The 17,985-nt window shown below is 42.6% G+C and overlaps 1 protein-coding gene across 1 annotated transcript in view; it reads left to right on the forward strand.

Moving 5' to 3' along the window:
- The window catches only part of LOC136460597 (glucan 1,3-beta-glucosidase-like), a 45,287-nt gene extending 28,021 nt beyond the window's left edge, over nucleotides 1–17,266 (forward strand). Inside the window, 3 exon segments of the mRNA XM_066460238.1 lie at nucleotides 16,547–16,670; nucleotides 16,776–16,939; nucleotides 17,237–17,266. Of these exon segments, the coding sequence (XP_066316335.1) occupies nucleotides 16,547–16,670; nucleotides 16,776–16,939; nucleotides 17,237–17,266 (318 nt within the window).
- The last annotated feature ends 719 nt before the right edge of the window (nucleotides 17,267–17,985 follow it).

A 17,985-nucleotide genomic window follows, 5' to 3' on the forward strand; every position in this document is an offset into this window, starting at 1 on the left:
CTCCTCTATAGCAACACGATGCCCCTCAATCATGATAGTCCCAACTAGACTACCATGATGATGCTCAACCTGCTCAATGGCTGCCCTCTATGCTAGTGAAAGCTGATCTGTAATGATAACACCACTCCGAGCACCTCCTCTCTCTACATGCTCTATGGCAGCTGCAACTGTGGCTACTCTCGCTGTATCAGCATCTGTAAACTTTCTCTTATTTGATGTAGTCTTCTTTGTCCCCTTGCCTTTTACCTTAGTAGGCAAGCAAGGCGGAGGCCTCGGATTCTCATCACCTAGACCACCTCTGGTGTTCTTGACACGTGCCATTGCTGGAGCTAAAAAGAACAACTACCACTAATAAGAATCAACTTCCAACTGTCACTTCCGAGGCTTGGCCTCGATCCATACTCGCGAGCTTGGCCCTGAGTTAACTAACAACTACCAAAGTGACCTCAACAACACTGACTCGCCGCATGATAGAATAGATTAGATATATGAATAATTTCAATATACATCTAGAGATACAAAACCCTAAGAAGCAAGCAGTAGATACAAAATTAGAATCGAGGGCTTGCTACCTGACGAACCGATGAACCTAAGAGTAAAGGAATGAAATGCGGGGAACCATTGGGAATTGCCTAGGGTTAGGGTTCCAACGACGCAATGCGGCGGCTGAGCAAAATTTGTGAGCTCGGTGGATGGTAGCTGGGGCTCCGGTCAAGGAGATGCTAGCGTGGCAATGGAGCCTCAGGCTGCAGCACTGGTGGTGTTGGCTAGCGGCGCGGGTATGCGGCACGGGCATGGGAGCAAGAGGCCACTCTAGAGCAGTGTAGGCACCGAAACATGCGGCGACGTGGGAGCAGCATGGGCGTGGTGGCGCAGCAGCGGCACGGCATGAATGCGGTGAGGAAGACATGATGCTTTGATGTGTGGAGGCACGGCTACAGGTAGGTGGCACGAGCATGGGAGCGAGGCGGCTTGCGGGCGGCAGCGATGTTGGCACTAGTGGTTGCGGGTGTGGATTAGGTCAAACCACGGCAATGTTATATGGTGCCCCCCCAAGAGTTGGATAAGGAAAGGGAAAAGAGTCCGCGATCCAAATGTTTTCTACTAATTGGACGCTCCGGTGGCGACGACCGGATGCTGCCATCTAGAGTCTGGTCAACTCCAGAGAGGTGCAAATCCCCTCGAGTCATGACCGGACGCATCCGACCACCACTAACCGGATGCAACCAGAGTCCAGTAGATCCTATCTTCATCTCCTTCACTTGATCGGGCGTAGGATCACCTTCTAACCGGACATAGGAAAAGAATGGTTTCAGCGTCCGATCACTCCTTCACAGCAAAGGTTCACCACCTATGAACTGATCGAACGCTAGACATCAAAGTCTGGTGCAGCGTCTGGTCACACTTTTTAGTAGATCATCAATATTCCTCTGCGCTGCCTGTTCCCAATCAAGTTCCAACTTTAATAATACCCAAATAAACACCAATTGGGATTGATGTGAGTAACCTCTCTCAAACCCTCAAATTTTTCAAAATATTTTTCCTTAGGCTATACTTCTTTTTAAGAAAATAGGCAATAAAAGGGTGATTGAAGAGAAACGACAAAACAACATCCATGCATATGCAATGCAATACTTGAAAGTAATTCTAGTTGCTTGTCAAGTTTGATCCAAGGTTAAGCTTCTTCATACGCTTTTCGGCAGTTATCTTAACCATGTTAGACAAGCCCTAAATGCATTACCAATAAGTAAACATGTTGTATGTTACAATGCAATGCAAGGGCCAACACAAGCTCATTTTCTAGTGAAGTTGCTAAAATCAAGCACATTGAGCTCATTTCTCAACCGACAAAAAGTCTCCTCATCTAGCGGTTTAGTGAAAATATCCGCCAATTGATCCTCGGTCCTTACACCTTCTAATGATATATCATTCTTAGCAACAGGATCTCTAAAAAAGTGATGGCAGATATCTATGTGCTTGGTGCGAGAGTGTTGAACCGGATTATTAGCAAGTTTTACCGCACTCTCATTGTCACACAAAAGAGGTACCTTTTCTAGAACTATACCATAGTCTAGCAAAGTTTGCTTCATGTATAGTATTTGTGCACAACAAGCACCCATGGCAATGTATTCCGCTTTGGCGGTGGACAAAGCCACACTATTTTGCTTCTTGGAGGACCAAGACACAAGTGATCTACCAAGCAAATGGCACCCTCCGGATGTGCTTTTCCTATCAACTTTGTAACCGGCATAATCCGAATCAGAATAGCCAACTAATTAAAAACTAGCTCCTTTAGGATACCAAAGGCCAATGCTTGGTGTGTGCTTAAGGTACCTAAGGATTCTTTTAATGGCAATCAAATGAGCTTCCTTAGGATTAGCTTGAAATCTAACACACAAACACACACTAAGCATGATGTCGGATCTAGATGCGGTTAAATATAACAAGCTACCAATCATAGAGCGGTAGAGAGTTTGATCAACCATTTTACCTCCCTCATCTAGGTCAAGATGTCCATTAGATGGCATTGGTGTCTTGATTGGCTTACATTCATCCATATTGAACCTCTTGAGAAGTTCCTTGGTATATTTTTCTTGAGAGATGAAAATCCCTTCTCTCATTTGCTTGACTTGAAAACCAAGAAAAAATGTAAGCTCTCAAATCATAGACATCTCGAACTCCTTCGACATCAATTCACCAAACTCTTTGCAAGAATCTTCATTTGATGATCCAAAGATGATATCATCAACATATACTTGACAAATGAATATCTCTCCATCAAGCTTCTTGGTGAATAGTGTGGTGTCGACCTTCCCAATGGTGAAGCCCATCTCAATAAAAAAATCCCGAAGGTGTTCATACCATGCTCTTGGGGCTTGCTTAAGCCCATATAGCACCTTGGACAACCTATAAACATGATTAGGATATCTAGGGTCTTCAAACCTGGGAGGTTGATCAACATAGACTAGTTCATTTATGAAGCCATTTAAAAATGCACTTTTAACATCCATTTGATATAGTTTCATTTCAAGATGCGATGCATATGCAAGGAGGATACAAATGGCTTTAAGTCTTGCAACAGGTGCGAAGGTCTCTCCAAAATCCAACCCTTCAACTTGAGAGAACCCCTTTGCAACTAGTCTTGCCTTGTTCCTCACAACAATGCCTTGATCATCTTGCTTGTTGTGGAACAACCACTTTGTTCTAATGACTCTTGCACCTTGTGGTCGCTCTTCAAGAGTCCAAACTTCAATACGGGCGAAGTTGTTCAACTCTTCATGCATGGCATTTATCCAATCGGAATCTTGAAGAGCTTCTTCTACATTCTTAGGTTCAACACAAGAGACAAAAGAGTGATGTTCAATAAATGAAGCAAGTTTTTGAGATCGAGTCATTACACCCTTTGATGGACTCCCTATGATGAGATCTTGCGGATGAGCTTGTAGTAGAGGTGAGTTTCTTCTATCAACCACTTGAGGGGGAGGTTGTGGAGCATCAACATCTTGTGCTTGTGCCACCATTTGATCATGAGAGACAAGAGTATCTTCATTTTCTACACTCCCATCTTTATCACCATCTTGTGGCACATTTGATAAAGAGGGTGGATTAATCACTTGTACATCATCTTCATCATCTTGAGGCTTGATGTCTCCAACCAGAATATTCTTCATGGCCTCCCTTAGTGGTTCATCACCTACATCATCAAGATTCTCATGTGCTCCTTGGGAGCTGTTAGATTCATCAAATTCCACATCATATGTTTCTTCAACCAAGTCGGTGACATGATTAAATACTCTATATGCTTTGGATTTTGATGAGTAACCAACAAGAAAGCTAATATCACAACATCTTTGAAACTTTCCTAGGTGTTGTCACTTCTTATAGATATAGCATTTGCAACCAAACACCTGGAGGAATGAGACATCCGGCTTTTTCCCATTGAGCAACTCATAAGGTGTCTTGCCAAGAAACTTTTGAAGGAATAGGCGGTTGGATGCATAGCATGTGGTGTTGATAGCTTCTGCCCATAGAGCTTCGGGTGTGTTGTACTCATCAAGCATTGTTCTTGCAAGTGTAATGAGTGTCTGGTTCTTTCTCTCTACTACACCATTTTGTTGAGGAGTATATGTTGTGGAGACCTCATGCTTGATTCCAACTTCATCACAATAGGCTTCAATGTTTGTGTTGTCAAACTCTTCTCCATTATCACTTCTAATCTTCTTAAGCTTCACTTCAAACTCATTTTGTGCTCTCTTGGCAAACTTCTTGAAGCATGATGTAACTTCAGTCTTGTCATGAAGGAAGAACACCCATGTATATCTTGAGTAGTCATCAACAATCACAAGACAATAAAGATCTCCTCCTAAACTCTTGTAAGTTGTTGGTCCAAATAATTCCATGTGAAGGAGCTCTAGCACTCTTGTGGTTGACATGAAAGCTTTTGTAGGATGAGTGTTTGCAACTTGTTTGCTGGCTTGACATGCACTACAAAGCTTGTCCTTCTCAAATTTTACATCCTTCAACCCTCTCACCAATTCATTCTTCATAAGCTTCTTGAGTGAGCTCATCCCAACATGAGCAAGTCTTCTATGCCATAGCCACCCAAGTGTTATTTTGGTGAATAGACATGTTTTCAAGTTAGCATCTTCGGAGGTGAAATCAACTAGATATAGGTTGTTGTATCTAAATCTCTTGAATATCACTTGATCATAATCTTTCTTAGATACAACCACTTCCTTCTCGGTAAATAGGCATTGGAAGCCAAGGTCACACAATTGTCCAATAGATAGCAAGTTGAAACTCAAAGAAGCAACATATAGCAAATTTGAAATAGAGTGATCATTTGATATTGCCACTTTGCCCAATCCTTTCACTTTGCCCTTTGAGTTATCTCCAAATGTAATTCTTTCTTGGCCATCTACTTCTTCATCTAGTGATGTGAACATACGAGGATCACCGGTTATATGTTGTGTGCAACCACTATCAATTACCCAATGACTTCCACTAGTCTTGTAGTTCACCTACACACAAGAGATCATGCTTGTTTAGGGACCAAAACTTGTTGAGGGCCCTTGACTTTCTCTACAAGAGATTTTGCAACCCAAATTTTCTTAGGCCTATTCTTATTGTGAGGTCCTAAGAACATAACTTTCATTTTTCCATTAGAGTCCTTTCTAAGCATGTAATGAGCATTGAAAGCAAAAGGTCTAGCATGCTTGGGCAAGGGTTGTGGTGGTGGAGTTTGACACTCATGGGCAAAGTGGCCTTCTTGTCCACACTCAAAACATCTCTTTGGCTTTGGCTTTGACTTGTGTTGTTGTTGTTGAACTTGAGCCTTCTTCTCTTGATTTGCCAAATATCCAATTCCACTTCTATCCATCTTGAAATGGTGTTCATGAGTAGCTCACTTTAAAGATGTTGACCTCTTGTGAATTTGCTCAACCCGGTCTTGAGATGTTCTTTTTCTAGCTTGAGCTTCTTGTTCTCTTCTTTGAGCTCATCATGATTCTTCTCCTTCTTGAGTCTCTTGTTTTCTTCTTTGAGCTTCTCAATCTCAAGAATTAGATCACTATCATGGTCAAGGTTCTCTAACACAATGGTGTTGGTGGTTGAAAGCTTCTCAAGATCTTTCTTTAGCTTCTCATTCTCATTCTTGATCTTGACATATTCATCATAGTCATTAGACTCAACCACTTGCTTGCCTTTGCTATTAGAACCTTGCTAATTGCTCTCAATAATCAAATCATCACATGATGTAGCTATATCAATCTTAACAACATCATTAGTAGCATCATGTGGATCATTGGATAAATACTCATGAGAGATAACAAGATTATCATGATTGATCTTGAGATTTGTATATTCATCTTTTAGCATTTTGTAGCTAGTGATGAGCTCATTTTGTATCCCCTCAAGTTTATCATGTTTATCTTTAAGCTCTTTCTTAGAAGATTTGAGCTCCTTGAGTTTGGATGATATAGCATCATTTGCTTCTCTAAGTTCAATACTAGCCTTTTCTGCTATGTCACATTTAGCTAAAAGAGAATCATTCTTAATTTCTAGATTTTCATTCTTAGCTCTTGACTTTCTAATGATCTTAGTGTATTGATTTAGCAATTTAACAAGATCATCATATGAAGGTGATTCAAATTCATCATCACTATCACTATCACTATCATCATTGTTAGTATGATCATCACCACTACTCTCATCATCATTTGATACCTTTCATTCACCATTGGCCATAAGGCATAGGTGTGTAGAGGATGATGACGGTGGTGTCGGTGAAGATGATGAAGAGTCAATCACAATAGCGGCCACCTTCTCGTTCTCACTATCATCATCGGATGAGCAACTTGATGAATCAATGTCCATGAGCCAATAATCGACAATGTATGCCTTCCCATTTTTCTTCTTCTTGTGGAAGTACATCTTGCCATCTTTCTCCTTGTATGGCTTGTTTTTTTCTTCTCATCATTATCTTCATCACTTGAGTCATCAAACTCAATTCTTGTTTTGCCCTTCTCTTGGCTAGCCTTGAATGCCAAGTCCTTGCCTTTCTTCTTGGTAGAGGATGAGCCATCTTGTGGTGTGATGTGCATGTACATCTCATGAGCGTTGATCTTTCCCAAGATTTGAGTTGGTGTAGTGGTAGAAAGATCACCTTGATGAAGCACGGTCAGAATATGCCCATATTTATCAATGGGGAGGACACTCAAGATTTTTCTTACAACATTAGATGGTTGCATTTGAGTAAGTCCAATCCCATTGACTTCCTCTACAAGAACATTCAAACGTGAGTACATTTCATTAGCACTTTCTTTCAGAAGCATCTCAAAAGAATTAAGCTTTTTCATCACAAGATGATAGCGTTTCTCATGCTCACTCTTAGTTCCCTCATGGAGCGCACAAATATCCGACCATAGTGCATGGGCGTCTTTGTGGTTCCTCACCCGGTTAAACACATCTTTGCAAAGGCCTCTAAAGATGGTGTTTCTAGCCTTTGCATTACATTTTTCATAATTCACTTCATCGCCTTGAAGGTGCATGGGATCCTAAGGTTTTGGGAAACCTTGTGAGGTGGCTCTAAGTATTCCAACATCTAGAGCTTCTAAATACGCCTCCATGCGGATTTTCCAATAAGGAAAATCATCTCCCTCAAAGATAGGAGGAGGTCCATCCCCATGAGACATCTTTCTCTAGGTGGTTAAGCCTAAATACATGAGCACGAGGCTCCGATACCAATTGAAAGGATCAAGATGCCCAAGAGGGGAGGTGAATTGGGCTAATTCTAAAATTCTTTGCAATAATTAAACCCTACACTTAGCCCACTTCACCCCTTGTGCCTAGAAAGTGATTCTATTGATCTACCACACAAAAGTTTAGCACCCTAAGTTCCAATCCTACTCTAGCATGGCAATTCTAAGTATGTAAAGACAAGAATTGAATTGCTCAAATGTAAATGCTTAAAGTAAAGAGAGGAGAAGGAACATGGTGATATTTTGCTGAGGTATCGGAGAGTCACCACTCCCCACTAGTCCTTGTTGGAGTACCCATGCAAGGGTGTATCTCCCCCTTGATCCGCGCAAGGATCAAGTGCTCTCTATGAGTTGATTCTTCGACACTCCATCACGGTGAATCACCCACAACCGCTCACAACTTGAGTTGGGTCATCCACAAGCTCCACCGGATGATCACCAAACTCCCAATCACCACCAAGCCATCTAGGTGATGGCGATCACCAAGAGTAACAAGCAAGAACTCTCACTTGACCACAACAAGCCTAATGAGAAGGGTGGATGCACACTTGCTACTCTCTTTTCACTAATGAGGGCTTTATCTTGGATTCTCAAATCTCAATTACCTCACTAGGCTCCTGCTCTCCTTGGCACTCTCAAGGGTGTTTCTTAGCTATTGAAATGGGCAAGAGTACCCCCTTGAATGAATAGAGGAAGTATTTATAACCTTTCATTCAAAATGAACCGTTATGTGCCTCTACAAGGTGACCAGATGCTCTGGTCAAGTTGACCGGACGCTCCAGTCAGTTCTCCCCACCATAGAGCCATTAAGTTATGACCAGACTCTGACCAGCGTCCGATAACAAAAACTGCTCTCTAGAACCTTACTGATGTTGACCAGACTCTGGCACCCAGCGTTCGGTCACTTTGCTCTCAGCATCCGGTCGCAACCTGACGACTTCACCTTGATAAAATGAACTGACTGGACTCTACACCAGCGTCCGATCACACTGGAACCAGCGTCTGGTCAACATTTGACCCTCCATTCACTTCCAACTTAAAATCATATGTGAATGAAGTTCGCTCCAATTGATCTTAGGGCTACTTAGGAGCTACCTAGTGCTAGATTTGAGAAGTGTGCACCACACCTAACCCACTAGACTCACCTAGGTCAAGCTACTAGTTCATACCCCCCCTTAATAGTATGGCCAAAGGAAAAACAAAGTCATAAACTACTCTAAGTGTCTCTTCAACACCAAATGACACTTAGAACTAGTCCATCCTTAACCTTGTCGTCCATCCTTTGAAAACCAAAACGATTTCCATAATAGGGGCATGACAACCATGATTTCCCAATCAATTTCCATTACCATGACCTAACTTAATTACCTCTGCAAAACACACGTTAGTCACAATAATCTCATATTGTCATTAATCACCAAACCCAACTAGGAGCCTAGATGCTTTCAGCCACCTTATGAGCTAAAGCTGAACTCTGCTTATGTTCGACTGTAGTAATACTAGCATTAGCAGTTCAGACATCTCAGTCATTGGAGAAGCCCTGAGAGGCTCTGTATGTGTCCTTGTGGCGGCTTGCACCTCAACCTGAGGGGGCATAGAAGGTGGATCACTTGCCTCATCAGGACCTAAAGCTAGCTCAGGTATCTCGGGCATTGGAGAAGCTATGAGAGGCTCTGTATGTGCCTCAGTGGTGGCTTGCACCTTGACCTGAGGGGGTGAAGAAGGTAGATCACCGGCCTGATTAGGACCTAAAGCTGAACTCTACTTATGTAGTGTCGCAATGGATAACTCTGTGTGGACAGTTGTATTATCAGTACTAGTTAGATAACCAGCAATGGGGTTGACCTGACTACCACATTCCAATTGAAGTGTCTAAAAGTCAGGGGCCTTAACCCCTATGGCACTATATAGTTGATTAAAGCAACCGGTGAACACATTGCATATCATGTTGATTTTTTGGCCTTGTTGGTTGATGGCCTCACAAAAAATAGATGATTGCTGACTCATCTACTCTTTGAGAAGGACCACACTCTCCGCTTGCTTATCAATACTTACTTACAAACACCTCTCTTGTCATTCCATACCACCATACCACCGAAACATCATCCATCTCTTTGTCAACCACACCACCGGAGGACGTCCCTCCCTCATCGTGATCATCTGATGTAGGGTCACAGTAGTCACAATCATCGGAGTCTGAATCTTGCATTCGTACATTCAAGATTCCTCCAATCCTAGACTGGTGCTATGCCTGCTCTAGGGCTGCATCCACCATTTTGTGTCTTTTTGTCCTATATGGGTAACAACTCTTGAATGGACCTAAGGGCATGCTATCCACAACAATGATCATCCGGACTTGCTAGCATGTAGATCTTAACCTCACAGGTTGACTCGTTGTGCAATGATCCATTCTTTTTAGAGTTAATCGTGTATAGCAAATAGCTAATGATGTGAGGGTACACATGCTACCGTCTAGTACTGATAGCGTCAGCTATCACATCCTCAATCTCAGATAGGAAAAAGTGTAAGAAGTCAAATTGCTCGCCTCTCCATAATGATAGTAGTAGCCACTACTGCAAGTTGGTCAATGACTCCCTGTTGCTGCCATGAGAAAGGACTATCTTCCTCAAAGCCATGTGTAGAACGTAAGCCTCTAGACATAGTCTATCCGGTGTATGCAAGGAGCCATCGATGAAGGGTTCCATGAAGAGCGGCCAAATCTCCTAGTCTATAGGAAAATTACCTCCAACCCTGCTATGACATGGAGGAAGAGCATCTCCATAGACTATATGGTGGAGCTTCTTGTCTGAAGTGTCAACCCCTAGGAGTTCTTGCAGGCAGTCATAGTACAATCACTCTAGCCGACCATAGAGCATAAAAGCAATGTAGTCATACTCCAGATGAATCCACACTATTACATAGAACTGACACACCCAGCTTATCACAAGAAAGGTGAACGAAGCCCAAGAACCACTCAAAGAGGGGTCGGATGGGTATACCAGCTGCTCTCTCAAGCTCATCCCAACTAAGTATCCTTTGGTCTGCTAGTGCCGTCCCTCTAGGATGGTAGCTCCTGAAGAAACTCTCCTGAGTTACAGTCTAGAACTATGATTTTGTGCTAGGCTCTTTGACTAGTGGAAACCAAAAGTCAATATTGCAGAACCTCATGCTCCGTATCTTCTTTGAGCTATAATACCAAAAGTCATAGAACTGAACCACCTCTTTCTTTCTCTTATTACTGCTCCTCATAGCACCATTGGCAGACATCAAACCTCCTCGACTACTCCTCGTACCACCATTGGTAGACTTCAAATTACCTCCTCGTACCACCAATTGTGGCACACATCGGACCTCCATAAGTGTGAATGCGTGCATGCCCATGAGTAACTGTAGATTGTACCTAGGAAGGTGCAAAGCGACTTGTCTATTTTTTGGAGTGGAACTCGGTCACGAGCTATAGTTGTTCCTTAGTGAGCTCCTCCTCCTTGTGTTCCATTTTAGCACTCTCCTCATGCTGCTGCTGTCGGCAGGCTGTTCGAGTCTGCCTATGAGAATTCCCAAACTCCATGGCTAGCATAGCTTTGGTTGCTTCTTCCTCTACTTCTTGGATACTGTTCGCCTTCCTCTGCCTCTTCCTAGGCTATGGTGGTGCTTGTTCCTCTTCTTCTGGATATTGTGAGCCTTTCTTTGGCTCTTTTCTGGGCTATGGTGGTGCATGTTCCTCTGTTTATCGGAGAATGTTTGCCTGCCTCTGCTCTTTCAGAGATGTGGTAGTTTTGACCACTTTACTTTAATTCACGCCATCTACAACAATTAGAAAAAATTGCATATGCATTTCATCAAACACCTTACAATCATGAAGAAAAAAAGAGGAGATCGTAGATGGCCTCACTGTGCCAAGGCGAGAAGGCGATCTCGACCAGCTTGCTCACTAGAGGAGTGGCGCACTAATAGACGGCGGCACGGTAGATCGCCACAGCGTAGTAGATCCCCGCGACGTGGAAGGATCTAGGCAAGAGGTTACAGTGTGTAGGGGGATGGGGTGGGAGGATTTTTGGAGGGGGAAGGGGAGGCGGCGCAGGATGGGTGGCGCCAGAGGGGGCGAATGACGACAAAAACAATGTGCAAAAGAGGAAAAGATGGGTACTAAGAGAATGCCACGTAATTGCATCACCGACACAAATGCTGTCAAGAGTCACCGTCCACCGAAACTTAGGAGATTAATATTGGTGATCCGACGGTTAATACACATTAGGCCTTGTTTGGATGCGCATGTATTCATCTCAATCCACATGTGTTGAAGTGGATTGGAGTGGAATTGAACTAAATTCCATTCCATTTCACTCCAACACATGTGGATTAAGGTGGATACACATGCATCCAAATAAGGCCTTAGTGTATCACTCCATATATATCATCATCATTCATCATATAAAATTTGGTCTCTGCACACCAGACGCTAGACAGGGCAGCGATCTACCCACGCAAAAATTTGATTTCGGGCAAAAATGAAATCCCCACACCCAGCACTGCCGCCAACATGAACCAAAAATTAGATCTCTCTCTTTTGCCCTCCTCGTAGAAAATTGGTTTACCATGTCATTGATTTCAGACAAGGGTATTTGTGGTATTGTGATGGTCACATAAAAGCACAAGGAGTCATCGTCTTCGCCTTCATCTCCATTCTCCAGCAAGACCAGCCGCACCGTCTCTCCTCCCGCTCCAAAGCCTAGGCCCCTCAGCCACCCCGGTCTGAACCCTAGCTAGGCACATTGGCACAACAGCTTGAATCCCTCTCCACTCTCTAGCCACACCATCTCTCGTACCTTTCAGAACCCTAGCCAAAGCCAGAGCTAGATCCAGATCTGATCCCCTTCGTCGATAGTAGGTCTACTGACGGCAAAAGGACTGCCGTCAGTGGCAGTACACACCAGATTCAGACCCCTACATTGGCACCTATCGCGATCGAGCCCCAGCGTCATCATTGATGATCGCCACACCGGATATGCTACCCCTTCATCGACACCGGCCGCACCACTTCTGTGACCAGGATGACAAGAGGGCGGTGTTGACAATGCAGCGTAGCTAGGAATAGGAAGAGGTACCAAAATTCCTTTTTGGCCTTGTTTGGATGCATGTGTATCCATTTCAATCCACATGTGTTGGAGTGGATTGGAATAGAACTTAGTTTATTTTCACTCCAATGCACTTCAACACATGTGGATCAAGATGAATACATGCGCATCCAAACAAGGCCTTATGGTGCATGCTATATTCTAGTGGTTGGACCTAGGACATGTAGATATATAGTGATGGGGTTACATGTTTCTTAGTTGATTGTAGTTCACATGTTCTTTATTCGAGTAATAGCTTCCGTATAAGTTGTAGTTCACATGTGCTTTATTCAAGTAATGACTTCCGTATAAGCTATAGTTTAGGCACCTAATTTGCACGCTCCTGCTCTGTTTTGTTGACATTCAGTACAAGGTTAACTCAAAACATGCCTTTGTAATCTACATGTTGACATTCGGAATATCTCCCTGAAGCAGGTGAGCGTGTTTAGGGATATGGTGATACAAATACAGATTTATAAGAGCCAGTACCCCTTGCAATTGAGGTGCTTATTCTATCTTGTCATGTTGGGATGGGAGGGACGTTGGTTTAGGTAGCAGTGCAATTCAATTATTTGTTGTGTGGATAGCAAATGCAATTTTTACATGCTTGCCGCTTCAGTTTGTTTCTCCAATTTTAGGTTGTGGGTTGAACAAGCTGTAGAGAAGTCCCTACCAGTAGGGCAAAAGGCAGCACCGTGTTGACACCAAAATTTGGTTCGGGACTTGAAGACCCAGAGTTTTGGGGTTTATTAAAGAAAGCCGAAGTATTCAACAAAAATTGGCTAACTAGGTTACCACCAAGATCGGCCAAATGACAATGACGTTGTACCTAGGATAAACCTCAACAGACGAGAGATGGTGGCAGAAAGGCAGGAAGACACATCGGATTCCATATAAGGGGAAGATTGGAGTCCAAGTTATCGTAATTTAGGAAATTTCATTTTCTTTTCCAAGTTTTGTAACCAGTCTTGTTTGACCAGGACTCGTAGTCAAGCCTCGGTATAAATATTGAACCCCGACTATTGTAATAGACATCCACACATCAATCAAAACAAGTACCTTTACTTTTTCGGCCCCGTGCCACCCTTAGGAGTAAGAGTAGAGTAGATTTCGGCAAGTTCCTCCAACAAGCAGGGCTGCATCGGTTCGGTCGACCTCCGGTTTGTTGTAAGTACCGTCACGACTTATACTTTGCCTATAAGGCTGCATCGGTCCGGCCGACCTCTTGCTAGCTTGGTATAAGTTAGTTATCGATCTATATTGTTATTTGTAAGGCTACAATGATCCGGTCAATCTCTTACAGGTAGTGATATAGATTAGTTATCGATATTGTGTTAAATAGTTTACTATTCATCATAATATCACCAATTGCTCGATGTAGATTAAAGATTCCTTGGTATTCATCTTTCGATCTATCGCCTGTCGATTGTTTTATGCTAAACTCCAACTTTTGACGTTAGATCCCGTTTATCGACCATTTTATCTTGATCTTGATCGATCATAGAGGGTGTTTGGAGCCCTATTTCCATTAAGGAATAGGTTTGTTAGTCATCAATTTCCGATTTGCTATATCCGTTATCAGCCTGTTGGTAGCGCACTAGATCCGGTATTGTTGGTTAATGGATCTACTTGTTAACGGAGATATGATTCCATTCATCCGCTATGTTTCTATCGGCTATTTTAGCCGATAGCTTGAGCTTTCACGCGTATGGCACACATCTACAATTCCATCAAAATATATGTAGATTTATAGATCGCTAGGCTTACAGTTTGCCATTCTGCTATCAATGCTGCATCAATTCGCTTGACCTATTGATAGTGTCGTAAATTGGGTTTGGTCGGTTTGTAGATTTACTCATGCTTCAGTGGTTGAACGTTCGCATGCTATATGACAAAAAACTACCTAGATTGGCCTCTCAGCCAGTTGCTTATGCTCTCACGCTCATAACATGTGCTCATAATCTTATCTAAGTATGGATAGATCTATGTGCTTTAAGAGTTTAATTTTTTATCATTATTATGGTTGTCTCCGATCTGCTCGACCCCCTCTGTTAATGATGATGGGTTAGATTTGATGAGCTTTTATATTCATTTATACTAAGATAAGTGATTGATCACGTGATATGTATCTGTTTACCTTGGAATCGGCTATTTTACTGATGGCCCATGCATTGCAAGTATACTGGCTTTTATTATTGTACTTGTTCTTGTCTTGATCTTTAAGCCAATAAAGAGTATAGTCAATGCAAATGCTTTCACTCATATCAGTTTCTCTACTATGTTCTTGCATGTTTTATGATCACTGGCATTAGATTTACATCATTAATATCTGATAATTGTCAATAGTGTTCGTTTTTCAATATCTTATACCATGAACATACTGGATATCGACTATTTAGTCGATAGCCTTATGGAATCAGCTATCAAGCCACACATTTGGAACTATCTGAAGCAACACCTGCATGTTCAACCTTAAATTACTAATTACCTTTCTCTCCTTGTCAATTACAGGGTCAAATTGACTGGCCCGCTCTAGGTTCCGAATCGACCGGTCCTGTGTCCTAAGCTGCTGGAGATCCTGGGATCTGCTCCGTGCGGTTTCTCTTGGTGTACGCTGACGGCGAAGAGGGCGACCACTTTTGCCATGAACACACCGATATGGGTCCTGGGGTATGGCAATCCATGAGAGTGAAGTGAACTAGTCCAGCAGAGTTGCAGCATCATGTAGTTCCAACTAGGTCCAAACGTCAGCACTCACAAGGCGAACAAAACCCTATGAGGGACTGGTGAAAAGGATGACCTTGGCCTTGCTGAAAAGGAGACTCCACCTCACCACCCGCACAATGACCAAACTTGCGAAGATTGGTACTACCTTAGACATGTCTATAAATCAAGTCATGCTATTTGATATCCATGTGTCGGTGTCATAACCTCGGGGTGTCTCAAGGCACCAATTAGTTAGCAGGCCACACGGCCTGCAATGCAATAGTCAGCAAGGGCCCAAACGACTGAGGCCCAACGAAAGCCAAGCAAAGCAGGCGAGGCGCTGAGGCCAGGGGTGTTCACGGCCCCTTCCTCTAGCACAGGTCACGCGATGCTCAGATGTAAGACCTCTCCCCCGTCACGATCCCTAAAAGAGACAGGGTGAGGTCAGGCCCTGCCTAACGAACCTGATCTGAAAGGGGTGAGCATGCCACACCGATGCCTCAAGGACTGATGTGACGGCAGTCACCTCAGCCCAGTCGGACACCGATCCCTCAAAGGCCGAACTTGCCTTTTACATAGATGATAGTGGTGCAAATATTTTCACCAAAGGTTGATGAAAATACTATTCACCATGGGTTCGTAATACAATCCAATAATAAAAATATCATTGGCAAAAATATTCCCTAGTAATGCTATGAAAATCCCATAGAAAAATTAACTCATTTAGTCCTTAAATTAGTAACTAAATTAACCTAAAGTAGTAGACTAGACCCCAACCCATATTTTTTTAGTACATAGGTATATAATATAGATATAGGAAGAAAAGTGACTTCCACGCCCTGACTTGTTACTACCTTTGTTTAAAACTGAGGTCAATTTATTATCTTTTTCCAAAATCAAACTTTTCGAGCTAAAACAAAGTTTTAATAAATATATTAATATTTACATGTTGAAACATATTTCATGGGGAAATTATAATTTGATGTTGTAGATACATGCATATGTCTCTATAAATTTGATCAAAATTAGAGAAGTGAGACTGACAACAAATAGTTGAAGTTTTTTGTAATTTTGGAACGAATTGAAAGATTATGACTCTGTGTTGTCGTCAAGGGTGGATCTTAAGGACATTTGACCTCTTTTATTTGGAAGAAATGTGTGTGACATCCGTTTCATGAAATTGGAGCTATAAGCGCTGTCCGGAACTACTGTGTCTACGTACGTACGTACGTCGTCCATCATGGAACCGTGCGTAGACAAGCAGCGACAGCGTCGATCGCTAGCTTGCACGGCAAAGCAAGAGCATATATGGCATATATATAGCTTCTTCATCAGGAGCATGCATGCATCTATGTATATCGGGTGTAAGTTGGCTGATCGAACGGCGACCTGCAAGCAAGCACTACTGTAGTATACATGTAGCTCTGTTGATGACTTGACGTCATATATACACATGTCGCACTGTAGGATGGAACCCAGATCCAGTTCATGTCGGTCACCCAGAAAAAGTACCTGGTGGCTGACAACGGAGGGGCCGGGCGCCGCCATCCTCGCCGACCGACCGGCTGCGGCCGGCTGGGAGACCTTCAGGGTAGATTTAATTTTGGCCCAACATCTAGTTTACTCTACTGTGCAACTTTCCTACACTAAAAACCCATCTCTACTTTATTATCCATGCATATGCATGCGCATGCAGCTGTGGAGGATCAACGAGACGGGCAGTTCTGGGGCGTCAACAGCACCGGTGCCCTTGTGGCGACGGCCACCACACCTAGGCAATCCGAGACGTTGCAGCTTGTGCGCTGGGACAGAGACAGGAGCCGAGTGCGCTTCAGGGCGCCAAATGGGCTCTTCTTGCAGGTACTCCAAGCATATCCATACTACTAATTTAGATTTGGCAACGGTACATTCGTGGAATCTGTGTAGTGATGATGGCGACCCGCTGTCCCGGGCGGTGCATAGAGGCCAGAAACAGCCTAACATTCTGCAACTTGGAGTTGGAAGTGGTGAAAGCACTTTAATTAATTATTATCATCTAGTACCTACTTTGAATCGGAGAATAGATGGGCTGCCAGATGCTGCTGGAGTCCATATTGGAGTCATAGTCTCTCAAACTATGGATGTATTATTAGCTTTTACTCCGTTTGAAATCAATAGGTTTCCTGGTCAGGACAAGCCTATGAGTAACGATTTATTAATCAATTATTAGTCAATATCATCTCTATCTATATCTAATATTATCAACATCTATATCTAAATCAATTAGTCAATTAGTCAATTAGTCAATATATGTATATTTATTTTAAGTTATTTTTCTATATATTGTATTAACATTGGTTTACAATTTAAATATATGGGCTTAATTTATGGTTATCTAAATATTTTGATAATAGCTTGCACTACCATAGAAAAGACTTTCTGGGAGTGATAGGTGATAATAGATAGAAAATATGTGGTTTTTAGGATTTGAATCATGATTGTATTAACATAGGTTTATAATTTAAATATATGGACTTAATTCACTACTGGAAAGTCAACATTCCATGACGGTTTTGATTTTTTTTTTTGCGGTTAATGAGAAAACCGTCAGGGTAAATGTATTTTTTTTTTACCGTTTTCATAAAACACAATGGAAAAATTCGTAACCGTCAGGGAAAATTCTTATTAACCTGTAAGCTTAAGAAACCGACATGATAATTAATTACCATGTCGGGTTTTCAATAACTCCCAAAAAAATTTACATTATCCTGTCGGTTTGTTTGTTTTCCCTGATGGTTATTTAAATTACACACATGGAAATTAGTTGGGAGGTAAATCTCCACCGCTGATGCACCAGGGCGCGAAAACAAAAAAAACACACCCAAAATTTTCATTTCGCCTCTCCAAAGGCCCAGAGGCGGGCGGGC

Source organism: Miscanthus floridulus, chromosome 1 (genome assembly GCF_019320115.1).
Source record: "Miscanthus floridulus cultivar M001 chromosome 1, ASM1932011v1, whole genome shotgun sequence".
Lineage (NCBI taxonomy): Eukaryota > Viridiplantae > Streptophyta > Magnoliopsida > Poales > Poaceae > Miscanthus > Miscanthus floridulus.